The 27,878-nt window shown below is 47.9% G+C and overlaps 1 protein-coding gene and 1 pseudogene across 2 annotated transcripts; one reads left to right on the top strand and one right to left on the bottom strand.

Moving 5' to 3' along the window:
- Nucleotides 1-1,717: 1,717 nt before the first annotated feature.
- On the top strand, nucleotides 1,718-10,517 carry LOC115141270 (glycerophosphodiester phosphodiesterase domain-containing protein 5-like). 2 transcript variants are annotated; one of them, XM_065000312.1, is made up of 13 exons: nucleotides 1,718-1,741; nucleotides 2,463-2,522; nucleotides 2,632-2,730; nucleotides 2,870-2,963; nucleotides 3,758-3,903; nucleotides 4,549-4,631; nucleotides 5,232-5,382; nucleotides 5,489-5,707; nucleotides 5,894-6,051; nucleotides 6,134-6,278; nucleotides 8,457-8,539; nucleotides 8,675-8,754; nucleotides 9,370-10,517. In XM_065000312.1, exons 3-13 carry the CDS (start codon nucleotides 2,632-2,634, stop codon nucleotides 9,456-9,458), a joined length of 1,347 nt encoding a protein of 448 aa, XP_064856384.1. In that variant the 5' UTR covers nucleotides 1,718-1,741; nucleotides 2,463-2,522; the 3' UTR covers nucleotides 9,459-10,517. The 2 variants fall into 2 exon arrangements, with proteins under 2 accessions (XP_064856384.1, XP_029535878.2); XM_029680018.2 differs by having other exon boundaries at nucleotides 9,125-9,462.
- A 1,693-nt stretch (nucleotides 10,518-12,210) lies between these two features.
- Nucleotides 12,211-26,521, bottom strand: LOC115141269 (unconventional myosin-VIIa-like; annotated as a pseudogene).
- Nucleotides 26,522-27,878: the final 1,357 nt, after the last annotated feature.

The following is a 27,878-nucleotide window of genomic DNA, read 5'->3' as shown; positions in this document are numbered from 1 at the left end:
TCCTGACCTTCCTCCTCTCCTCTCTGTTCCTCTACTTCTGGAGCCAGGCTCACAATGATTACAATGACTTTGACTGGTGGGTCACACACACACACAAGCGCACGACACACAAACACACCACACACACACACACACACACACACACACACACACACACACACACACACACACACACACACACACACACACACACACACACACACACACACACACACACACACACACACACACACACACACACACACACTGATTGTACTAAACTCAGCAAAAAAAGAAACGTCCCCTCTCACTGTCAACTGTGTTTATTTTCAGCAAACCTAACATGTGTAAAAATGTATATGAATATAACAAGATTCAACAACTGAGGCATAAACTGAACAAGTTTCACAGACATGTGACCAACCGAAATGGAGTAAATGTGTCCCTGTCCCGGCTCAAAATCAAAAGTAACAGTCAGTATCTGGTGTGCCCACCAGCTGCATTAAGTACTGCAGTGCATCTCCTCCTCATGGACTGTACCAGATTTGCCAGTTCTTGCTGTGAGATGTTACCTCACTCTTCTACCAAGGCACCTGCAAGTTCCCGGACATTTCTGGGGGGAATGGCTCTAGCCCTCACCCTCCGATGCAACAGGTCACAGACGTGCTCAATGGGATTGAGATCCGAGCTCTTCGCTGGCCATAGCAGAACACTGACATTCCTGTCTTGCAGGAAATCACGCACAGAATGAGCAGTATGGCTGGTGGCATTGTCATGCTGGAAGGTCATGCCAGGATGAGTCTGCAGGAAGGGTACCACATGAGGGAGGAGGATGTCTTCCCTGTAACGCACAGTGTTGAGATTGCCTGCAATGACAACAAGCTCAGTCCGATGATGCTGTGACACACCGCCCCAGACCATGACGGACCCTCCACCTCCAAATCTCTCCCGCTCCAGAGTACAGGCCTCAGTGTAACACTCATTCCTTCAACGATAAACGCAAATCCGACCATCACCCCTGGTGAGACAAAACCACGACTCGTCAGTGAAGAGCACTTTTTGCCAGTCCTGTCTGGTCCAGCGACAGTGGGTTTTTGCCCATAGGCAACGTTGTTGCTGGTGATGTCTGGTGAGGACCTGCCTTACAACAGGCCTACAATCCCTCATTCCAGCCTCTCTCAGGCTATTGTGGACAGTGTGAGCACTGATGGAGGGATTGTGCGTTCCTGGTGTAACTCTGGCAGTTGTTGCCATCCTGTACCTGTCCTACAGGTGTGATGTTCGGATGTACTGATCCTGTGCAGGTGTTGTTACACGTGGTCTGCCTGCGAGGACGATCAGGCGTCTCACAATACGGACATTGCAATTTATTGCCCTGGCCACATCTGCAGTCCTCATGCCTCCATGCAGCATGCCTAAGGCACATTCACACAGATGAGCAGGGACCCTGGAAATCTTTCTTTTAGTGTTTTTCAGAGTCAGTAGAAAGGCCTCTTTAGTGTCCTAAGTTTTCATAACTGTGACCTTAATTACCTACCGCCTGTAAGCTGTTAGTGTCTTAACGGCCGTTCCACAGGTGCATGTTCGTTAATTGTTTATCGTTCATTGAACAAGCATGGGAAATATCTGGGAAGTTATTTGGATTGAGTTTATATGTTTGCATTGCAGGTTTAAATTTGAGACTCTGGGATTCTGGTTCCCCTGGTCTCTGGTGCTGCTGGTTGTTGCTGCTGCTCTGTTCACCTACATCTCTCTGCTGCTGGTGAGAACTAGTACTACTACTATAAATACTGCTATACTTATACTACTGATATTACTGTACTATTACTACTACTATACTACTACTGCTGCTCATTTAACCTACATCTTTCTGCTACTGGTGAGAACTAGTAATACTACTATACTTATATTACTACTATTACTATAATATTATTACTACTATACTATTGCTGTTGCTAGTGACAACTATAGTACTATCACTATACTACTACTGATGCTGTCTTCAGTACTACTACATTACTATACAACTGTACTACTGCTGCTCTCTTCAGTGCTACTACATTACTATACAACTGTACTACTCCTGCTCTCTTCAGTGCTACTACATTACTATACAACAGTACTACTCCTACTCTCTTCAATACTACTACATTACTATACAACTGTACTACTGCTGCTCTCTTCAGTGCTACTACATTACTATACAACTGTACTACTCCTGCTCTCTTCAGTGCTACTACATTACTATACAACAGTACTACTCCTACTCTCTTCAATACTACTACATTACTATACAACTGTACTACTGCTGCTCTCCTCAGTACTACTACATTACTATAAACCTGTACTACCCCGTCTCTCTTCAGTACTACTACATTACTATAAACCTGTACTACCCCTTCTCTCTTCAGTACTACTACATTACTATACAACAGCACTACTGCTGCTCTGTTAATCTACGTCTCTCTGTTGTTGTCTTGCAGGTACTAGCAGTGTGTTTACTGTCTGAGGGACAGAGGTTGTACCTTCACTGGAGTCACAAGGTATCTCCTATCATCCATGTAGTACAGCACACATTCAACCTCTGTGAAGCAGCACAGACAGATCAGGATGACCCATGTTGATTAGTCCTTTGTTGTTTTTCTGTGTTAGATGGGGATCGTGGTGACCATGGCGTTCTCTGTCAGTGCCACGGCCGTTCTCTCTGAGGTGTGGAGTAAAGAGTGGAAGACCCTTCTCCTCTCCCTGCAGGTTGGCCAGTCTAGCTGTCTCAGACCAATCACATCAAGCAACCCAAAGCAACAATGTGAAATGTGTATGTTCAGTTGTCTGCATTGTGATATGAACCTTTCTCTCCCTCCCTTTCTCTATCCCCCTCCTGATTGGCTAGGTCACAGCCCCCTTTCTTCAGGTAGGCGGGGTTTTATTGATGACTCTCCTGTCCTGGCCAATTGGGCTGCACTTTTTTCGTATGAACAAGAGAGGTAAGTGCTCCGATTGGCTGCTGTAAAATAAGTCCAGGTTCTGGTCGTGTTTCAAAGCCTGGACAGGTATTGTACGTATCAGCTAATCACATCTACATGTACAGTATGTTATAGCAACCTAGTGCCCAACTGCACGGTCAATGATGTGGCATGCAACCATTGATTGATGTATGCAACGTCTGAGCAGAGGAAGGCAACCTCTATTGACTGAGACTGAGTGGGAACTTTTCAGAGTTATAAAAGCCTGCATAGACACTGGCGTTACGCACACTGTCCTTCACCCTCTCTCTGCCTTTGTCCTTCCACCTCTCGCTCTCTCTTGTTTCTCTGTCATCTCCATGGTCACTGTTCTGAGTCGTCGTGGTGACGTGAAGCTGTAGGTGCACTAGCTGACTCATGTCTGGCCTCTCTGTGGAGGATAATGACACACACACACACCTAGAGCCCTGTCAGGTGTACAGTAGTCTGATTAAAGGTGCAATCTGCAGTTCACACAATAACAAAGCACCTACCCGCCACCTATTTTGGTAAACATCTAAAGGATGGGGCTGGAGAAATGTAACGACTCTCATTACATTCATAGACCAAGCGTTTATAAATTCATGAGGCATTTATAAATTCTTCAAGCAATCAATGGGTGAAAAATATATGGATCTAGAAATCACAGATTTCCCCTTTAACCTCTGATTTCATCATTAAGACTTGTATAACTCTAGAATTAGAACACTGGACCTGCTAGACTTGTTCCAGTATGAGGTTGTTTTGAAATATATTCTCTCTCTATCTCTCAAAAGTGCATCAAGTGTGTCTGTTGGGTGTGTACATGAGTGCATTGTTCAGTCTGTACCTGGTTCCTCTGGCCATGTATTCTCCATGCATCAGAGAAGCTGGAACCCTGGGGCCAAAACCAACACTCCTCGGACACAGAGGAGCTCCCATGGTAGGACCAACCTATCATACATCTATCATCACAGCTTCATACTACTCAATGATTCAGTAGCACCCAGAGCAGCTATCATACATTATCAATATTATCCCTATATATCAGTAGTACCACTTGCAGTAAACAGTAAGATGACACAGAGAAGCTCCCATGGTACAACCATGGCACAACATGATTATCAACATGATCCCAGCTATCAATAACTTCATTATCAATATTATATCTATCAATAACATCATTATCACTATTATAACTATCTATCAATAACTTCAATATCAATATTATCACTATCTATCAATAACTTCATTATCAATATTATCACGATCTTTCAATAACATCATTATCAATATTATAAATATATATCAATAACACCACTATCTATCAATACTACGACATACAATATACAGGTAAATCCTGTACATGAACATAACTTTTAACACAGAGGCTCTGGCCTCATGTTACGTTAGAGAGTCAGTTAGAGAGAGTTCCTGATTAAAATAAAGTCTGACACTGGAAAATGTACTTGGCACTGTGTTGTTGATGCCTTTGTGTGTGTGTGTGTGTGTGTGTGTGTGTGTGTGTGTGTGTGTGTGTGTGTGTGTGTGTGTGTGTTTGTTCTCGTGCATGTCTGACCTCTAACAGCTTGCCCCAGAGAATACTCTAATGTCTTTTGAGAGCGCAGTGGAGGCTGGAGTGGACGGGTTTGAGACTGACGTCACTATAAGGTACACACCACACTGTCAGTCTGTCTGTCCCCTTCTGATCCATGTAATAGCCCTGTGTCCTGGCTAGCCTTGACCCATGTCCTGCCCTGTCCTGTCCTGGCTCGCCTTGTAATAATCCTAGAGATCAGACATTAGCGTTAGCATCCTTCCACTCCTCCCAGTTAATGTGATTGCATCCTAGCTAATCCAGTTAGCGGTTAATACTCCTGTCCAGGCCTGCTAGCCTATGTGTCTTTTAGCATTAGCATGTAGCATGCAGCCCTGGGTTCAAATACTATTTATAATAATATCAGATACTTTAGCTGGGCTTGAGAGAAAGAGAAGGGGCCAGGGTGTAACGGAGTTTGCCTGGTGTAATGGAACCAATAGAATAGTTGCAAAACTGCAAACCTGGCCCATCAGGCACTCCAGGCAGGCTAAAGCAAACGCTCAAAGTATTTGAAAGATTTCAAATAGTATTTGAGCCCAGGCCTGGTAGCAGGACTATAGCTAGCAGACCTAGGGTAGCTTCACCTGAGACCTGCCACATGTTTGTCTTGAACATGTGAACACCAGGACAATAATCTCCCCCTTCTCTCCCCTCCCCTCCCTCTCTCCTAGTGCTGATGGCGTTCCGTTTGTGATGCATGACCTCACCCTGCAGAGGACCACTAACGTAGAGGAGGTGTTTCCTAACAGAACACACACACCTGCTGCCCTGTTCACCTGGTCTGATGTACAGCAGCTCAACGCTGGGGCCTGGTTCCTCTCTGTAAGGACACACACACAGTAGCTGACTTTAGCACCATGGGTTAGTTAGTAACTGTATTAAAGACCTCTTTTAACCATCACCCTCTCTCTCTCCACCCCCTTCCCAGTGGGATCCGTTTGGCACGGTGTTCTCTCTGTCACCAGAGCAGCGAGAGCTAGCTGCCAATCAGATGGTTCCCTCCCTGGATGAAGTTCTGGACGTAGCGAATCGGGCTGGCAGGACAGTGCTGTTTGACCTGAGACAACCTCCTCCTGGACACCCTTACAGAGACAACTACCTCAACATCACCCTGGACCTCATACACACACACATCAACTCCAGCCAGGCACGTGTATGGATGGGGGGGTCACTGTGATAGTTCTATCTTTGACTCAAAGGACCATGTTAGAAAGGCCTGCTGCCATTCAATGGTGTCTCCCTGCTTTTATAAGGTGCAGCCTTTTTTAATACTGTGTGTGTGTGTGTGTGTGTGTGTGTGTGTGTGTGTGTGTGTGTGTGTGTGTGTGTGTAGGTGCTGTGGCTGCCATCAGATCAGAGATGGGAGATACAGCAGGTGGATCCAGAGCTGCAACAGACAGCCGGACAGACTGCCTCTATTCAGGAACTACAGGACAACCACATCACTACCCTCAACCTGCATTACAGCACCATGTCTCTGCAACACGTCAGGTACACACCCACACACACATGATGTACTAGAAAATCTCTCTCTGCTCAAACACTATGTATGTATGTGGGTTTTGTGTTTCAGTAAGTACAGGTCGGTGAACATCAGTGTGAACCTGTATGTAGTGAACCAGCCGTGGCTCTACTCTCTGGCCTGGTGCAGTGGAGCATCCTCTGTTACCACCAACAACATGCTGCTGAGAGATATACACACACCGCTGCTTCTTGTGGTGAGACACACACACACACACCGCTGCTCCTTGTGGTGAGACACACACACACACACCGCTGCTCCTTGTGGTGAGACACACACACACACCTCTGCTCCTTGTGGTGAGACACACACACACACCGCTGCTCCTTGTGGTGAGACACACACACACACCGCTGCCCCTTGTGGTGAGACACACACACCGCTGCCCCTTGTGGTGAGACACACACACACCGCTGCCCCTTGTGGTGAGACACACACACCGCTGCTCCTTGTGGTGAGACACACACACCGCTGCTCCTTGTGGTGAGACTCACACACACACCGCTGCCCCTTGTGGTGACACACACACCGCTGCCCCTTGTGGTGAGACACACACACACCGCTGCCCCTTGTGGTGAGACACACACACACCGCTGCTCCTTGTGGTGAGACACACACACACCGCTGCCCCTTGTGGTGAGACTCACACACACACCGCTGCTCCTTGTGGTGACACACACACACACCGCTGCCCCTTGTGGTGAGACACACACACACCGCTGCCCCTTGTGGTGAGACACACACACACACACACACCGCTGCTCCTTGTGGTGAGACACACACACCGCTGCTCCTTGTGGTGAGACACACACACACACCTCTGCTCCTTGTGGTGAGACACACACACCGCTGCCCCTTGTGGTGAGACACACACACACACCGCTGCTCCTTGTGGTGAGACACACACACACACCGCTGCTCCTTGTGGTGAGACACACACACACCGCTGCCCCTTGTGGTGAGACACACACACACCGCTGCTCCTTGTGGTGAGACTCACACACACCGCTGCTCCTTGTGGTGAGACTCACACACACCGCTGCCCCTTGTGGTGAGACACACACACACACCGCTGCTCCTTGTGGTGAGACACACACACACCGCTGCCCCTTGTGGTGAGACACACACACACCGCTGCTCCTTGTGGTGAGACTCACACACCGCTGCTCCTTGTGGTGACACACACACACACCGCTGCTCCTTGTGGTGAGACTCACACACCGCTGCTCCTTGTGGTGACACACACACACACCGCTGCTCCTTGTGGTGAGACTCACACACCGCTGCTCCTTGTGGTGAGACTCACACACACACCGCTGCTCCTTGTGGTGAGACACACACACACACACACCTCTGCTCCTTGTGGTGAGACACTCACACCGCTGCTCCTTGTGGTGAGACTCACACACACACCGCTGCTCCTTGTGGTGAGACACACACACACACACCGCTGCTCCTTGTGGTGAGACTCACACACACACCGCTGCCCCTTGTGGTGACACACACACACACCGCTGCCCCTTGTGGTGAGACACACACACACACCGCTGCCCCTTGTGGTGAGACACACACACACACCGCTGCCCCTTGTGGTGAGACACACACACACCGCTGCTCCTTGTGGTGAGACACACACACACACACACCCCTGCTCCTTGTGGTGAGACACACACACACCGCTGCTCCTTGTGGTGAGACACACACACACCGCTGCTCCTTGTGGTGAGACACACACACACACACTGCTGCCCCTTGTGGTGACACACACACACACCGCTGCCCCTTGTGGTGAGACACACACACACACCGCTGCCCCTTGTGGTGAGACACACACACACACCGCTGCCCCTTGTGGTGAGACACACACACACACCGCTGCCCCTTGTGGTGAGACACACACACACCGCTGCTCCTTGTGGTGAGACACACACACACACCGCTGCTCCTTGTGGTGAGACACACACACCGCTGCTCCTTGTGGTGAGACACACACACACCGCTGCTCCTTGTGGTGAGACACACACACACACCGCTGCTCCTTGTGGTGACACACACACACACCGCTGCTCCTTGTGGTGAGACACACACACACCGCTGCTCCTTGTGGTGAGACACACACACCGCTGCTCCTTGTGGTGAGACACACACACACACCTCTGCTCCTTGTGGTGACACACACACACACCGCTGCTCCTTGTGGTGAGACTCACACACACACCGCTGCCCCTTGTGGTGAGACACACACACCGCTGCTCCTTGTGGTGAGACTCACACACACACCGCTGCTCCTTGTGGTGAGACTCATACACACATCGCTTCTCCATATGGTGATAAACACAAACACACACTAATGTCTTCACGTGTTTCCCTACAGACTCCAGAGCAGTATAGTGTGATATGGATTCTGACTGACCTGGTCTCTGCTGTTCTTATCGTCTGTGTCTTCATATTCCACTGGTGAGTTCACACGTTTCTGCATACATTTCAAAAGTGTGTGACTGAGGCGATTACAAAATATAATGGGTTAGTTAGATAAAGGTATGTCTGTAAGGTGAAAGTGTGTGTGTGTGTGTGTCTCTCCCTGTCCCACAGGTGGCGTGAGCGAGGCCTACAATTCTGGTCAGGCAGTCGACAGACACAAGAGACCGGGCCTTATAGCAAGTTCAGGACTGGTAAGGACAACAACAATGTCATACTGTACATCACTATGGCCCTCTCCCACTGGACTAATCTTCTACTTGTGTGGAACACACAGGCGCACCAACATTTTAATCTCTTGCATAAACTGTACAGTCTATGAGCTGGAATAGCTGGTAGTTTCTTACATTCAATTCAAATTCTGAAAGTATCTCTGCTCAATGCCAGTGGTGTTCTAACCCTCTAGTTTATTGGACTCATAATATTAAAAAGCCTGTTTCATCAGAGGCAGTATGTTAGTGCATTTTTAACGCAGTGTACATCCGTGCACCTCAGGGATGATTTGAGCTTTTACTCGGAATACCGGTGAACCATATATTATTCTGTGTTCCGTCTGTGCCTCAGATCCTGTGGAGTCAGGGTGGGGTCGATGGAATCCCTTCCACTCAGAGTCTCCTACTAGAGCCCTCATCTCTCTCCCTCTGGACCTCAACCCATGAACTCAACTCATGAACCAATGAACCTCCCATGAACCATTCCCAAACCCCAAATCTTTGGACTTCAACCCACACATGAACCCTGCACCAACCCCTCACCTGAACTCCAACTACCACACCCCTGACCTCTAACCCTTAACCTTTGCCCAGCAGAGCTCAGCGACGTCTGGTCCATCTCCAGTGGGAATGTCCGAACGGAACTACGGACCCCCAGTACCCTCCACACCATCACAGAGGAGTAGCACACATGCACACAGACACTCACCCAGTCACGCACACACAAAGTGTGACCGCACAAGAATGAGCATAGGGAAATGGGAAGGAAAACAAGAGAAGAGGATGAACTGAATGTGTAAAAAGAGGAAGAGGCTGATGTAATGTGAAAGATAAGCCAGCATTTTGATAATCCTGATTAAGACTGTTGTTCCTTTGTTCCTCACTTGACCAGCTCATTCACACCCCCTCTGGTGACCACTGGAACTGCAGAACTGAATTGCTGAAATATGAAATATACACTGAACAAAAAATATAAACGCAACATGTAAAGTGTTAGTCCCGTATTTCATGAGCTGAAATAAAAAATCCCTGAAATGTTCTATATGAACAAAAAGCTTATTTCATCCCTGTTAGTGAGCATTTCCTCACTTACTAAGATAATCCATCCACCTGACAGGTGTGGCATATCAAGAAGCTGATTTAACAGCATGATCATTACACAGGTGCACCTTGTGCTGCGGACAATAAAAGGCCACTTTAAAATGTGCAGTTTTGTCACACAACACAATGCCACATATGTCTCAAGTTTTGAGGGAGTGTACAATTGGCATGCTGACTGTAGGAATGTTCACCAGAAAATTGAATGTACATTTTTCTACCATAAACACATGTGGTCTGCGGCCTCACAACCGCAGACCACATGAAACCACGTCAGCCCAGGATCTCCACATCTGGCTTCTTCACCGGCGAGATCACCTGAGATGGGTTTGGAGTGAGGGGTGGTGAGGAATATTTGTCTGTAATAACTCATTCTGATTGACTGGGCCTGGCTACCAAGTGGGTGGGCCTATGCCATCCAAGGCCCACCCATGGTTGCACCCCTGCACAGTCATATGAAATCCATAAATTAGGCCCTAATTCATTTATTTCACTTGAATGATTTCCTTATATGAACTGTAACTCAGTAAAATCTTTGAAATTGTTGCATGTTGCGTTTATATTTTTGTTCAGTATGTTGTTTTTATTCTCATAACTGTTAAGACATCAGCTGCATTAGAGGAATGTATTAAATGTATTAAATAGGGTCTATATTTTCTGTGTGAGTGAGTGGATGCAGGTGAACACCTGTGGTTTTAGTGATCAGGAGTTGCTATGTATATTTGAATGTATGACCAAGCAATAGCCTAGGGTTTTAGCATGGCAGTGAATACAGCATCTGCTTCTGCTAACACACATGTCTATCTATCATGAGATCTACTCCTAAATCTTAATTGTTTATTTTGAGGTTGTAGAAGCTGTGTATGACTTTCAGGTGTTGTGTGGAAAGTTGCTGGTTTCGGGTGTTAGTCTGTGGGTTGGTAATGGCTCTGTGGACAATGTTGAGCAGGAGACAGGAGATCTACGTGCCATAGGAGACACAATGTCCACAGGCCAGGTTGGTTGGTAATGGCTCTGTGGACAATGTTGAGCAGGAGACAGGAGACCTACGTGCCATAGGAGACACAATGTCCACAGGCCAGGTTGGTTGGTAATGGCTCTGTGGACAATGTTGAGCAGGAGACAGGAGACCTACGTGCCATAGGAGACACAATGTCCACAGGCCAGGTTGGTTGGTAATGGCTCTGTGGACAATGTTGAGCAGGAGACAGGAGACCTACGTGCCATAGGAGACACAATGTCCACAGGCCAGGTTGGTTGGTAATGGCTCTGTGGACAATGTTGAGCAGGAGACAGGAGATCTACGTGCCATAGGAGACACAATGTCCACAAGCCACTGGCCAGCCATACAGAGGAGAAGAGAGACATTTTATGGGCTATTTTCTGATGCATTCTAGAACTCTCCAAGAGATTCTGGAACCCTCCCAAGACATTCTAGAACTATCCCAGGGCATTCTAGAACTGTCCCAATACATTCTCACAAGCCATTCTAAAACTCTCCATGACAGAAAATACATGTTGACAATCTGTATGTTCACAGTAAGCCAACTAACAACAGAGCAGTTGATATCCTGATGACCAGAGGGTAAAATAATGATGTTCTGCCATTGGTGGAATTGCACTCCGCCTTGCTTGCATTAGAGACCGCTAGGCTATACAAGGATTTGGTTGGTAATGGCTCTGTGGATACCATGCTATCAGGAATCGAAACCTATATTTGGTCCCAACAATGATTCAAAGGTATCAAACACTCCGAATGTAATTGTTGTTAAATAGCAAAAGGGTACATAGTATTTCTGGTTGTTTTCTGTATAACAGGACGACCGTTTTGTTTTAATGTATATGAGCCTTCTCTATGTTATGTTACTATTTTCTGACTGTAAATGGTATTACCTGATATTAAAAATCTTTAAAGGATTGAGTTGGTTGTATTCATTGATTAACCCATTTGATTCCATGTCCACAGTGTAACGCTACTTCTGTTACTCCAGTTGAAAAAAAGACATCGGCCACTGTCCTCATCCAATCATCTTTATTGTTTTTATAAAAAAAGACACCTCAGCCAAGATTCAATCTGAGTCTGAGGGTTCTAATCTACAATGCAGCTTGTTTGTTGTTGTTTTTTTTTGGTACTTTTTACCCCTTTTTCGTGATATCCAATTGGTAGTTACAGTCTTGTCCCATCGCTGCAACTGCCGTAGACTCGGGAGAGGCCCTAAACAAGGCAGTTAACCCACTGTTCCCAGGCTGTCATTGCAAATAAGAATTTGTTCTGAACTGACTTGCCTAGTTAAATAAAGGTTGAAAAAATAAATAAATGTGCGTGCATGTCGTGCATGTCTACCTGAAGTGGTCATAGCTGAACTCTTCCAGTGTGTAAGGTTTAACCCTCTCCTCTCCAGTTTCCGGGAGAACCAGCTGAGACAAACGGACCGTCTCCTGTCGCTGGTCTGGTGTCATGGTAACCGACGCCTAGAGAGAGAGGATTGAGGATCATGCAAAGGCTGTGTGTGTGTAAAGGCTGTGTGTGTGTATGTCTTACCACTACTTCAGCCTGAGGTCTGGTAACAGTCGGCAGGACGTAGACGGCGTCAGCAGGGAAATCTTCTTTCTGATTGGTCCATTCATTGACCCCGTGGGCCCAGCCTGAGGTCATGACCTGCTGACCTGTCTCCTGGTCCAATAGGATCAGGTCTCCCCTTTGAAACGACAGGAACGTAGACTCCCCAACTGGAGGGGAAAAGGTACAGTTTGTGGGGGTGTGTGTTTATGTTTATGTGTTTGTGTGTGTACTCTACTCACCAGCGTTGGTGTTGTCCTGCAGAGCCACCACATACTTGGACCGGTTCCTCAGGCCCTCTAGGAACGTTACCACAAGGTCTCTGATGTCCTCAGAGTTGGTCGACGTGAATGTAAACTCATATTGACACACAGAGGAAGAAAAAATGCTCAAAGAATTGCTCATGCGCTGTGCGGTGTAGCTAGCAAGAAGTCTCAGAAGAAGAGAGAGAGAGACAGGAATACAGTCGTTAGCTCGAAAGATCGAGCAAATATTTATTCCCTAACAGGTCAGCTAACTATTGGGGGTTGAGGTGGCCACCAACAAAACAGAGTAGCTAGCCCAAGTAAGGAGGATGGCTAACTAACTCTACAAATTAAAGGTATTATTATTACAGGCAACATAGTAAATAGGCTTCTTGAAATTAGTAGCTCAGGAGAAAAGAGGATATGAGAAAATAACAGAAAACCTAAGAAAAAGAAACATAGAGTTGCTGTTATGTTTATGGTCAAGAGGGCAACAGTGTTAGGATGGACTCCAAATCCCATCATGCCTTACCTGCTGCTGGAGGCTGCAGTGATCTCTGGGAAAGAGAGTTCTAGCAGCACCTGCTCGTGTTCGTCTATAAAGTAGACCCCTGTCCACAATGACATCATTCTTAGGCTAACTTGGACCTATATGGTGGAGAGAGGGGTGGAATCAGAGTATGGACATGTGACTAGGGCTGTGTCCCGATTATCCGTCCTTCTCCCAAAGTGTGTACTTTCACACTCCCTGTCATGGGTTTAACAACGGTGGAAACACCCTACAGCGAATGAGTACACCAATCCAATGCTTGTAAATCCATGACGGGTGCAAGTGCACACTTTGTGAAGAGTGAGGAAACTAAGTCTAGATCACATGTATACCAAGTTTACAGGAACAACCTCCACAAGTTAAGAACGATTCCTCCGAGATATGACGAGGTCCAGCACCAAACAGACTGACTGAAGGGTATTAAAGAAGGTAGGTACATTACAGCAGGTACAGTAGGTACATTACAGCAGGTACAGCAGGTACATTACATCAGGTACAGCAGGTACATTACATCAGGTACATTACAGCAGGTACATTACAGCAGGTACAGCAGGTACATTACAGCAGGTACATTACATCAGGTACATTACAGCAGGTACAGCAGGTACATTACATCAGGTACAGCAGGTACATTACAGCAGGTACATTACATCAGGTACATTACAGCAGGTACATTACAGCAGGTACATTACAGCAGGTACATTACATCAGGTACATTACAGCAGGTACATTACAGCAGGTACAGCAGGTACATTACATCAGGTACATTACATCAGGTACATTACAGCAGGTACATTACAGCAGGTACAGCATGTACATTACATCAGGTACAGCAGGTACATTACAGCAGGTACATTACATCAGGTACAGCAGGTACATTACAGCAGGTACATTACAGCAGGTACAGCACCAAACAGACTGACTGAAGGGTATTAATGAAGGTAGGTACATTACAGCAGGTACAGCAGGTACATTACATCAGGTACAGCAGGTACATTACATCAGGTACAGCAGGTACATTACATCAGGTACAGCAGGTACATTACAGCAGGTACAGCAGGTACATTACATCAGGTACAGCAGGTACATTACAGCAGGTACAGCAGGTACAGCAGTTATAGCAGGTACGTTACAGCAGGTACAGCAGGTACATTACAGCAGGTACATTACATCAGGTACAGCAGGTACATTACAGCAGGTACAACAGGTACATTACAGCAGGTACAGCAGTTATAGCAGGTACATTACAGCAGGTACAGCAGGTACATTATAGCAGGTACATTACAGCAGGTACAGCAGTTATAGCAGGTACATTACAGCAGGTACAGCAGGTACAGCAGGTACATCACAGCAGGTACATTACAGCAGGTACAGCAGGTACATTACAGCAGGTACAGCAGGTACAGCAGGTACAGCAGGTACATTACAGCAGGTACAGCAGGTACATTACAGCAGGTACAGCAGGTACAGCAGGTACATTACAGCAGGTACAGCAGGTACATTACAGCAGGTACATTACAGCAGGTACAGCAGGTACATTACAGCAGGTACAGCGGGTACATTACAGCAGGTACAGCAGGTACATTACAGCAGGTACAGCAGGTACAGCAGGTACAGCAGGTACATTACAGCAGGTACATTACAGCAGGTACAGCAGGTACATTACAGCAGGTACAGCAGGTACATTACATCAGGTACAGCAGGTACATTACAGCAGGTACAGCAGGTACAGCAGTTATAGCAGGTATGTTACAGCAGGTACAGCAGGTACATTACATCAGGTACATTACATCAGGTACAGCAGGTACATTACAGCAGGTACAACAGGTACATTACAGCAGGTACAGCAGGTACAGCAGGTACAGCAGGTACATTATAGCAGGTACATTACAGCAGGTACAGCAGTTATAGCAGGTACATTACAGCAGGTACAGCAGGTACAGCAGGTACATTACAGCAGGTACAGCAGGTACATTACAGCAGGTACAGCAGGTACAGCAGGTACATTACAGCAGGTACAGCAGGTACATTACAGCAGGTACAGCAGGTACATTACAGCAGGTACAGCAGGTACATTACAGCAGGTACAGCAGGTACAGCAGGTACAGCAGGTACATTACAGCAGGTACATTACAGCAGGTACAGCAGGTACATTACAGCAGTTACAGCAGGTACATTACAGCAGGTACATTACAGCAGGTACATTACATCAGGTACATTACAGCAGGTACATTACATCAGGTACATTACAGCAGGTACATTACAGCAGTTACAGCAGGTACATTACATCAGGTACATCAGGTACATTACAGCAGGTACATCAGGTACATTACAGCAGGTACAGCAGGTACATTACAGCAGGTACAGCAGGTACATTACAGCAGTTACAGCAGGTACATTACATCAGGTACAGCAGGTACATTACAGCAGGTACATTACAGCAGGTACAGCAGGTACATTACAGCAGGTACATTACAGCAGGTACATTACAGCAGGTACATTACAGCAGGTACTGCAGGTACAACAGGTACATTACAGCAGGTACATTACAGCAGGTACATTACAACAGGTACATTACAGCAGGTACATTACAACAGGTACATTACAGCAGGTACTGCAGATACAGCAGGTACATTACAGCAGGTACTGCAGGTACAGCAGGTACATTACAGCAGGTACATTACAGCAGGTACATTACAGCAGGTACATTACAACAGGTACATTACAGCAGGTACTGCAGGTACAGCAGGTACATTACAGCAGGTACATTACAGCAGGTACATTACAGCAGGTACATTACAGCAGGTACATTACAGCAGGTACAGCAGGTACATTACAGCAGGTACATTACAACAGGTACATTACAGCAGGTACAGCAGGTACAGCAGGTACATTACAACAGGTACATTACAGCAGGTACATTACAGCAGTTACAGCAGGTACATTACAGCAGGTACAGCAGGTACATTACAGCAGGTACATTACAGCAGGTACCTGCAAATGGCCTCCTATTCCTTATATAGTGCACTACCTTTGACCAGGTTCCATATGGCTCTGGTCAAAAGTACTGCCCTATGTAGGAAATATGGTGCCATTAGGGACACATCCTTAGGGACTTACAATCAGTGTATTTAAAAAAAAAAAACTAGGTAAGACAATCACATATTACAATCAAAATAACTGAAAGTAAAACCTTCTTCTTAAAGGTTTGGTAGTTTACTAGACAAAACATCAGAACCAGGGACATCCAGAGAGAGCCAGTCCCTAGAAGGGAGCCTGGCCAACCATTCCCCAGCCAGCAGTACATTTTTGTGGGCAGCCATGATGACGTGGGCCCATTTCTCCATGCTCCGGGGGGAGCTGACCTCTCGGTCGGGGATGTAGGATGGGATCAGGCTCAGCAGACGCTCTGTCAGGATCTTAGAACCATAGTCCACATAATAATGTTGACTGCCTAACTCTGCTAGGTCATCCTGGAGAGAGAGAGTGTGAAAGTTGAAATTGGGTGAAATTCCACAGTGTGCCATCACAGCAGCAGGATTGTGACCTGTTGCCACAAGAAAAGGGCAACCAGTGGAGAACAAACACCATTGTAAATACAACCCATATTTATGCTTATTTATTTTATCTTGTGTCCTTTAACCATTTGTACATTGCTACAACACTGTATATATACATAATATGACATTTGTAATGTCTTTATTGTTTTGAAACTTTTGTATGTGTAATGTCTACTGTTAATTTCTATTGTTTATTTCACTTTTGTATATTATCTACCTCACTTGTTTTGGCAATGTTAACACGTTTCCCATGCCAATAAAGCCCCTTGAATTGAATTGAAAGAGAGAGGGGGAGAGGTTAGAGCTAGGGTCAGAATCAACAAAGTACTTGGCTAACTCTGCCAAGTCGTCGTATTGACAGAGAGAGAGAGAGAGAGAGATGTTTACCTTGTTTATTTACCCTTTTGTTTATTGTCTATTCCATTTGCTTTGACAGTGTAAACATATGTTAATCATGCCAATGAAGGCATTTGAATTGAATTGAATTAAGTGACAGAGAGAGACAGAAACAGAGACAGAGGGGTTAGGGTCTGACCCATAGTCAACACAGTCATCTCATCCTGGAAAAGAGCAAGAAGAGAGTTTGCTCCTATCAGGCTCAGAGAACCATAAAAACAGTGCCACCTTGTAACTGAGAGGTCATTTGGTGTAAGTGTAAAACTCACGCTGTCACAGCGGTACTCTCCAAACGTGACCCCTCGTACAGTCTGTTGGTAGATGAAGATGGTGTCCACAGCATCGTCGGCAGGGTTGTGCCAGGGCGTGAATATCTCCTTCCTGTAGAACAATCTCCAGGGGGCGTTCATCTCCTGGGCACCCTGATCTTAGGCACCCTGCTCCTGGGCACCCTGCTCCTAGGCACCCTGTTCCTGGGCACCCTGTTCCTGGGCACCCTGCTCCTGGGCACCCAGGTCCTTGGCATACTGTTCCTGGGCACCCTGCTCCTTGGCACCCTCCTCCTTGGCACCCTGCTCCTGGGCACCCTGCTCCTTGGCACCTTGCTCCTGGGTACCCTGCTCCTGGGAATACTGCTCCTGGGCACCCTGGTCCTTGGCATACTGCTCCTGGGCACCCTGCTTCTGGGCACCCTGCTCCTTGGCACCTTTCTCCTGGGCACCCTGCTCCTGGGCACCCTGCTCCTGGGCACCCTGCTCCTGGGTACCCTGCTCCTGGGTACCCTGCTCCTGGGAATACTGCTACTGGGCACCCTGGTCCTTGGCATACTGCTCCTGGGCACCCTGCTCCTTGGCATACTGCTCCTGGGCACCCTGCTCCTGGGCACCCTGCTCCTTGGCACCCTGCTCCTTGGCATACTGCTCCTGGGCACCCTGCTCCTTTGCACCCTGCTCCTTGGCATACTGCTCCTTGGCACCCTGCTCCTTGGCACACTTGCTCCTGGGCACCCTGCTCATTGGCACCCTGCTCCTGGGCACCCTGCTCCTGGGCATACTGCTCCTGGGCACCCTGGTCCTTTCCACTGCCTAGGGAGGAGACCTTGAGGTAGACACACACATACACATAGCTCATACTGGAATACTGCACATGTGTATATGTGTGTGTGTGTGTCTGTGTATTACCTTGTCAAACAGGGCAATGTAGAGAGAGAATCCAAAGCGATCTCTGAGGCTGATCTTTGTCTGCCAGGGCGTTACACAGCTCCATGGCGTTACACAGCTCCATGGCGTTACACAGCTCCATGGCATTACACAGCTCCATGGCATTACACAGCTCCATGGCGTTACACAGCTCCATGGCGTTACACAGCTCCATGGCGTTACACAGCTCCATGGCGTTAGTAGCTGAGTCTGTCAACAACGTCTTAGTGGTGCCGTCCATAAAGGTTACTGGCAACATGATGGGCTTCTTAGACTTAGTGGCCTGGGAGAGAAGAAAGATGAGGAGAGAGGGAGAGAGAGAGACGGGGGAGGAGAGAGTGGGAGGACAGCGGGAGGGGGGAGAAGAAGAGAGGTGGAAAGAGGAGAGGAGAGAAAAAGAGAGGTAATGGATGTGTGTGTGTGTCTGTGTGTCAGCATGCTGTTACCATGGAGACTAATCTCTCCGTCGTTCAGGCGCTTCACCACCTGTCAGAAAACATATCATCAACATTCTATCTGATCTACATACTCGCTGCATCCCAAATGGCACCCTATCCCTATATAGTGCACCACTTTTTACCATGGCGTAGGGTGTAAGGAATAGGGTGCCATTTGGGACATAGACAAAGTGCCCAGACGCTAAGGGCAATGTCATCATTGCTAGAATGCTTAAATCTCCAAAACCTCCTCCTCTCTCTTACCTCCTCAGTGACCCTGGACTTCTTCTTCAGGGTGAGGGACATTAGTTTGTGTCAGACACTGTTCTTCTTGTTGCTGTCTAAATGGGGGGTCTTAAGGGGAGGGGTTACAGCAGGACACAGTTTATAAATCAGCTAGGAAACGTCTTCGAGGAAGCACGACTGTACTGTACTACCCAGAGCAACTCTACAGGTGGATCAGACCATGAGGGTGCAACTCAGTTATCAACTAACCTAATGAGATTATAGCTAAGTGTTATTATCAATTACTTCCCCCCTCTTCTTCTTTTAATGATTTAGCAGATGCTCTTATTCAGAGTGACTTACTGTTAGTGCATATCTTTAAGATAGCTAGGTGAGATAACCACATATCACATTCTTAGTAAGTACATTTTTCCTCACAGCACAGCAAAACATTTCCTCTGACCTCCCCCTCCCCCTGCAAGGTTTGTAGTTCTCTCTCTCTCCCCTCCCTCCTCTCACCTCTCCTTCCCCCTACAGGGCTTGTAGTTCTCTCTCTCCCCTCTCTCCCCTCTCTCCCTCCCTCCTCTCACCTCTCCTTCCCCCTACAGGGCTTGTAGTTCTCTCTCTCTCCCTCCCTCCTCTCACCTCCCCTCCCCCCTGCAGGGCCTGTAGTTCACTGTCTTTCCCCTCCCCTCCCCTCCCCTCCTCTCACCTTTCCCTCCCCCTGCAGGGCCTGTAGTTCACTGTCTTTCCCCTCCCCTCCCCCTCCCCCTCCTCTCACCTTTCCCTCCCCTGCAGGGCCTGTAGTTCACTGTCTTTCCCCTCCCCTTCTTCCCCATGCAGAGCCTGTAGTTCTCTATTGCCCCTCCTCTCACCTCCCCCTGCAGGGCCTGTAGTTCACTTTCTTTCCCCTCCCCCTCCTCTCACCTCTCCCTCCCCATGCAGAGCCTGTAGTTCTCTATTTCTCTCCCCCTCCTCTCACCTCTCCCTCCCCCGCAGAGCCTGTAGTTCTCTATTTCTCTCCCCCATCCTCTCACCTCTCCCTCCACCTACAGAGCCTGTAGTTCTCTCTTTCCCTCCCCCTCCTCTCACCTCTCCCTCCCCCTTCAGAGCCTGTAGTTCTCTCTTTCCCCTCCCCCTCCTCTCCCCTCTCCCTCCCCCTTCAGGGCCTGTAGTTCTCTCCTTCCCCTCCCCCTCCTCTCACCTCTCCCTCCCCCTTCAGGGCCTGTAGTTCTCTCCTTCCCCTCCCCCTCCTCTCACCTCTCCCTCCCCCTTCAGGGCCTGTAGTTCTCTCTTTCCCCTCCCCCTCATCTCACCTCTCCCTCCCCTTCAGGGCCTGTAGTTCTCTCTTTCCCCTCCCCCCCTCTCCCCTCTTTCTCCCCCTTCAGGGCCTGTAGTTCTCTCCCCCCACCTCCTCTCACCTCTCCCTCCACCTGCAGAGCCTGCAGTTCTCTCTTTCCCCTCCCCCTCCTCTCCCCTCTCCCTCCCCTTCAGGGCCTGTAGTTCTCTCTTCCCCCCTCCTCTCACCTCTCCCTCCACCTGCAGAGCCTGCAGTTCTCTCTTTGCCCTCCCCTCCTCTCACCTCTCCCTCCCCCTTCAGAGCCTGTAGTTCTCTCTTTCCCCTCCCCCTCCTCTCACCTCTCCCTCCCCTTCAGAGCCTGTAGTTCTCTCTTTCCCCTCCCCCTACTCTCCCCTCTCCCTCCCCTTCAGGGCCTGTAGTTCTCTCTTTCCCCTCCCCTCCTCTCCCCTCTCCCTCCCCCTTCAGGGCTTGTAGTTCTCTCTTTCCCCTCCCCCTCCTCTCACCTCTCCCTCCACCTGCAGAGCCTGCAGTTCTCTCTTTCCCCTCCCCTCCTCTCCCCCTCTCCCTCCCCCTTCAGGGCCTGTAGTTCTCCCCCCCTCCTCTCACCTCTCCCTCCACCTGCAGAGCCTGCAGTTCTCTCTTTCCCCTCCCCCCTCCTCTCACCTCTCCCTCCCCCTTCAGGGCCTGTAGTTCCCTCTTGTAGGTTTTTGTTGCCCAACGTCTCGTAAATCTTGGTCATCACAGGAATTTTCTCCTAGCGGTGATGGCCGTGTGGTACTTGGGCTCCGGGAGATCTACCATGAACCTCAGCACCGTAATACACACCGCCAACACCGCCTGGGGGGAGAGAAACCAACAGCGTTAGGGTTGCAACCTTTGAATTACTTACTTTTTCTATATATCCTGGTTGAAGATTCTGGATTTCCTGCTATTCCCTCCTGATTCCAGGAATTTCTGGACAACCGGGGAAAGTAGGGAAAAGTTACTGGAATTTTGCAACTCTAAACAGTGTTGTTGCTATAATTATAAAAAGTACAGTTGGGTAGAAGGAGTCCGCCTGAAAGGACAGTCTGACAAACCCCCATGGTCTACTGGGGTTAGAGGTCAGGGGTCAGAGTTGAGAGGTCATGTGGTCGCCCTCGTCGTCATGGAACAGCAGAGGTTGTTTGAGCGGCCGTTGGCCATAGGTGTGTGTGGTGTTGCCCTGGAAATAGGTGGCAGCGAATTTGGCAAACGTATACTCTGACAGGTCATCCTCCTCATCCTCAGGGAGAGGAAGAACAGCGTCTAAATCCTCCTCCTCAAGCTCCTTCTGGGCACGCTCCAAGTCCTACAAACAGATGCATGTACGCGCAAACACACACATTTATGCACACACACAGACACACAGTGAACGATTTGAATGTGGCCCAGAGCAGAATGTGTTAATTGTAGCAGTGTCTGTCTGTCTGTCCACCAGGTGGCGACCTTCTCACCTAGAACCCAGCTGGTGGTGCTCCCTCCTGGCCAGGGAAGGAGTTTGTTGTTCCCAGAAAGCCGAACATCTTATCCACCATGTCAGAGTCGTTCCGCACCTCCTCCCTCTCTCTCTTCTCCCTCTCCGCGTCCTCCTTTGCTAGCTGGGCCAGTCTCCCCTGGTGGTTACGCTATATGCTTCTACCTACAGAAGTGTGTGTGTGTGTGTGTGTGTGTGTGTGTGTGTGTGTGTGTGTGTGTGTGTGTGTGTGTGTGTGTGTGTGTGTGTGTGTGTGTGTGTGTGTGTGTGTGTGTGTATGCCCCCTCAGATTTGTTGTTATTTTTCTGTAATACTACTAGCCAGCTAGTAATTTTATGATGGAGCCATTTCAGGCTATCAAGGTAGAGTAGCTATCTTATCTAAGTATCTATGCCCTCCTCAAGGTTGGTAGACTTTAGAAAAGCTAGCAATAACTAAATGTACTCAATATTTTACCCAGATTTTAGCAGAGATGCAGAGAAGCATATTTAGTTTCTTTTTAATTCAGAACCACCAGTCAGGAAGGATACAGACAGCTCAAGAGGTATGCTTAGATATGCAGAAAGATTGACATATTTCTTTACATAGAATTAAGTATAATGATTATGGCTCTAGATTGCAGGGCCTAGCCCCCCTACGGGCCATCCTTAGCCATCCTCATGTACTTTGTGCCCCCTCTGATTTTTGGGGTGCATGACACCTGTATGTGTGTGTGTTCCAGACCTTGGCCTTCTTAGCGCTCATCTGGTTGCTCAGTTTCTCCTCCTCAGCCAGACGCAGCTTCTCTGCCTCCAACCTCCTCCGATACTGAGAGAGAGAGAGAGAGAGAGAGAGAGAGAGGGAGGGAGGAAACAGAGGGAGAGAGAGAGAGAGAGAGAGGGAGGGAGGAAACAGAGGGAGAGAGAGAGGGCGGAAACAGAGGGAGAGGGAGAGGGAGGAAACAGAGGGAGAGAGAGAGGGAGGAAACAGAGGGAGAGGGAGAGGGAGGAAACAGAGGGAGAGAGAGAAGGAGACAAAAGAGTGCAAGAGAAAGTGAGAGAAAAGGTTAGGATGAGAGAGTGAGAGAGAGAAAGGTTGAGGATGAGAGAGTGAGCAGGACTGAGGCTTTCTTTCAGTCTGCACTGTGTGTGTCTGTCTCTTTCTCACCTCTCCCTTCAGTCTCTTGTAGAGGCGTCGTGCGATCATGCCCCGTGTGTGAGCCTGGATGGTGATGACGGCCCATAGGGGTGTCTGAAGGCCCTTCTGACCAGACAGCCTCTACACCTGGCCTGCAGACCCATCACTCTCTGTCTGGCCACGTGGTACATTATGTACAGCCGCCTGGAGTGATACAACGACTGCAGTCTGGTGAACCCTGCCCGCATCTAGGAGGGGAGGGGAGGAGAAGGAGGGGAGGAGGAGAGGACATGGAGGAGAAATTGTAATTTGATTAATGATACAAGGAACAGTTCAAGTGATCAAGTTTTTAAAACTCACAGCTCCATAGTTCTTGCGACAGTGGTATCCTCGCCACGTCTTCTGGATCATCATGGCTGATTTCCTCATCTTCAGGAAGTTGGACCTGTTGAGACCAAGTGACACCATTGTTAACTCAAAGCTTGTTGCTATGACTAGTCTCAACTAGTTGTTTTACCAACAGTCTAAACTGGTTGTTAGGACTACAGTCTCACCAGGTTGCTATGCTAACAGCCTCACCGGGTTGCTATGACTACGGCCTCACCTGTCCTTGTAGCCTCGTACAACCTTCTGGATAAGGATGACCTTGTCTGTGATAGCCTTGTCTCAGCATGTCATGGTGGTCCTTAACAAACACACGCACACACACAAACACACACAAACCAGATGTGATCATCAATAGATTCCAAACAGACATTCTGATTTATTTTCATGACATCCCTCACATCTGTCCATTTCCTCTCCTCCTTTATTATTTTTCTTCTCCCCAATTTTGTGGTATCCAATTGGTAGTTAAAGTCTTGTCTCATCGCTGCAACTCCCGTACAGACTCGGGAGAGGCAAAGGTCGAGAGCTGCGCGTCCTCCCGAAACACAACCCAACCAAGCCGCACTGCTTCTTGACACAATGTCCACTTAACCTGGAAGCCAGCCGCTCCAATGTGTTGGAGGGAACACTGTACACCTGGCGACTGTGTCAGCATACACTGCGCCCGGCCCGCAACAGGAGTCGCTAGTGTGCGATGGACGACACCCCATGGGTCTCCCGGTTGTGGCCGGCTACAACACCAGCAGCGCCACTCGGGTGGCATGTGCATTATAATTAATGGGCATTCTTGTAGCTGTTGATACATTTTTCGTAAGGGAAAATCAGGTCTGAAATTTCTATGTGGAAATTAAAAACTTCAGAAACCTTTTTAAAACTCAAATACAATACAAATTTGATATTTCCTACATTGCAGGAATGTTCCCTGCAACAGGGTGATCAAATTAAGATCCTACATCTGTATGTGTACCGTATCTATCTATAATGCAGTTACATTGGGGAAATTGCTCTCCGTGTCTATGAGGTTTATGATGATCAAGGGTTTGATAGCGATCATGTTTCTCGTCCCTCTCTCACCCACCACCTATCCTCCTCTACCTCAAGGTTATACTATCATCAATACCTTGGGGAACTTGCTCTCCTCGTCTATGAGGCTGATGATGTTCATGGGTTTGATAGCGATCATGTCCAGGGCGTCCTGGTAGTCTGTGAACTCGATGTGTTGCCAGTTGATGTGTTCCAGGTTGTACTTCTCCTGCTCCAGCTTGAACACATGCCTCACACTCCCTCCTCCTCCCTCCCTCCCTCCCTCCTCCTCCTCCGCTCTCCCTCCCTCCTCCTCCTCCACTCTCTCTCCCTCCCTACTCCTCCTCCTCCCTCCCTCCACCTCCCTCCCTGTCTTTCCGTCTTTCCCCTCACCTCCCTCTCCCTCCCTCCCTCCCTCCCTCCTCCGCTCTCCCTGCCTCCTTCTCCTCCGCTCTCTCTCCCTCCCTCCTCCTCCTCCTCCCTCCCTCCACCTCCCTCCCTGTCTTTCGCCTCACCTCCCTCTCTCTCCCTCCCTACTCCTCCTCCTCCCTCCACCTCCCTCCCTGTCTTTCCCCTCACCTCCCTCTCCCTCCCTCCCTCCCGCAGTGGTCTAGGACTCACCTGTAGTTCTCCAGCAGCTGTGACATAACTAGTTCAGTTTACTGCTGTACAACCACTCAGTGGACAGGGTAGGTGTGTGTATGTACGGTAGGTTTATGTGTACAGTGTGTGTGTGCGTGTGCGTGTGTCCAGCAGACCACCTCACAGGCATCCAGGTTGTCATAAGTACGAGCTAGGGGTCAGAGGTCAGAGGTAGGAGGTAGGTGACAGTGAAGTCAGTATGATGTCATTCAAATATGTATGTCTGTGTGTGTATGTGTGTACCTATTACCTTCATAACGCAGGTTCCCCATATGTAGTATAGAGGCCAATAGTTTGGAGATCATCCAATTCTCAGTGTCAGAGAACATCAACACCTTCATGGCTGATTGGATGTTTGAATACTCCTTCATATCATCACAACCATCACACACAGTACACTTCCCCTGGAGGAGAGGAGAACTTTAATGATATTTTCTCACTACCGTTATAATAGCGTTGTTAAAGTGTGAGCTAAGTGGTGTCCTACTAAGGTAGCTGTAGTCTGTGGCTTTCCCTAGTCCCAGTTTCTTCTTCTGGTCTGAAGGCATGCCCTTCAACATACAGTAGAAGATATGGTAGTTCCTCTCATTACGAGCCTGCAGAGAGAGGGGGGGAAGAGATGACACGATAGTGACCAAAGTAACACAGCTCGTAGACTGTATCACAGGATATAGGACAGTTGCTTACTTCAGCTAGCTAACACTTCCTGTTCCAAAACGTTTTGCTTCGTTTTGCTATGGTGTGCACTAATGAATCCAACTCTGTCTGCAGACCCTATAACCCCGCCCCCTGAATACATACCTGTCTGCAGACTCTATAACCCCGCCCCCTGAATCCATACCTGTCTGCAGACGTTTTGGAACAGGAAGTGTTAGCTAGCTGAAGTAAGCAACTGTCCTATATCCTGTGATACAGTCTACGAGCTGTGTTACTTTGGTCACTATCGTGACTTCTCCAGCAGGTACTGTTCTATCTTGGGCCCCTCTATGGCTCCTCTCTGGTTGAAGTGGATTTTGATGTATTTCCCGAAGCGGCTAGAGTTATCATTACGGATCATCTTAGCGTTACCAAACGCTGCGGACAGACAACACAAAACCCTCAACACTCAGGACTAGAACTACTATAGGGTTTATTATTGTGATCGTGTGTGTGTCCTACCCTTGTCACGAACCGGCTCAAAGCTCGTAACAAAAGGGAGACAACGTGGAGATAAGGAGTAACAAAACATATATTTATTAAATAAAGTAAACTAAGTACAATATACAATGGTGTGTGTAATCAGTAATCAGTAGTGTAAGTGAGTGTTTTGGCATGCATGAATGTGATAATGCAGGGTGTTGAAAGGTGCCAAAGCAAACAACCAAAAGCCACCAAGATACACAACTAAATCTGTAAAGGTGTCTGCATGGAGAGAGTCTCCTCCATGAATGGGGAAGTGGTGTATTTATCCTGGGACACACCGGGCCCAGGTGTTTCCCATGTAGCTGACGACCCTCGCAACTCCGCCCACCGGCATCCTAATATGGGTTATACACAGTGTCTGTGAGAAAGAAAGGAATGAAGGAGTTGAGTGTAGAGTCCAATGTAAGAATGGCAGTATTGGTGTGAAACTGTATGCTAAATCACTCTTCTCCTCCAGTGAATCTAGTCTGTCTGTCTGTCTGTCTACTAGTATTGGCAGTAGCGATTTTAACATGTCAATCTTGGTGGGGCAAACAACAAAAAAATTCAGATGCCAGCGAAGCCACTACACAACATTACATGTATTTTATTTAACTAGGCAAGTCAGTTAAGAACAAATTATTATTTACAGTGACAGCCTACCCAGACGACGCTGGACCAATTGTGCGCTGCCCTATGGAACTCACCAATCCCGGCCGGATGTGATACAGCCTGGAATCGAACCGCTGCGCCACCCGGGAGCCTCTATAACAGCGACAAATGGTGCCCACAAATTTTAGAGTCTACATAAAGAGTGGAGCTCTTTAAATATGGTTCCTACTGATTCCTTGTGGATTTGTGTAACTGGAGAACAGCATTCTCCTTCAATAATAATACATGTCAACATGAGTTTTGAACCATACACAAACATATTTATGTTCAGTAAATGTATGATGCTTGTTCTTATATAATTAACACTTAGCTCTAAGTATAAGCAAGTGCAAGCAAATGAGCTGTGATGAATATAGGCCAATTCGTTCAGCTATTTCAAAAAGGACAGCGACAGAAATTCAGACAGATGTTGAGGCCTTAACTTTACTCTTCTTTAAGTCACCAGAGAGAGAGAGAGAGCGAGAGAGAGAGAGAGAGAGAGAAAGAGAGAGAGACTCAGCAGTTAGCCTACCATTTGAAGTATTTTATTAGGTCTATGTGGTCTAAAAAGGAAGGACAATACAACCACGAGGATCCACTTTTATAGACAATATACAGACGCATTGACAAGACAACCCTCCCACTATGAACTGGAATGGGTCCATTACTCAACTATTACTGAACAAAAATATTAGAATGGAAGAGACTGTCACAGGAAAACATGGTTATGATGAGGGGATACTAAAATATAATGATGTTGGGTCTGTAACTTACCACCCTCCTTGTGGAGAAAAGCACCAGAGATAATTATAACACAAACAGAGGCAACCCGCTGTTCAGGGCAGGTGGGGCAAAGCCTGTTTTGACCCCCACATTTTTTTGCCTAAATAAATACAAATAAGTAAATAGGCAGCTCCAGCGTCATGATTGGTTCAGTGTTCTGTCACTCATGGGTACACTACGTCACAGCCAAGTCTAAGGGGAGAGCTAGAACATTCTAGCCCCTTGGGTGCTGCCATAGTTACATTAGTGCCCATCCAAGAAGGCTCAAGGTCATTGGT

This window comes from Oncorhynchus nerka, linkage group LG14 (assembly GCF_034236695.1).
Source record: "Oncorhynchus nerka isolate Pitt River linkage group LG14, Oner_Uvic_2.0, whole genome shotgun sequence".
NCBI classification, from domain to species: domain Eukaryota; kingdom Metazoa; phylum Chordata; class Actinopteri; order Salmoniformes; family Salmonidae; genus Oncorhynchus; species Oncorhynchus nerka.
The sequence above is the reverse complement of the archived record's forward strand: the minus strand, read 5'-3'. Positions and strand labels throughout refer to the sequence as shown.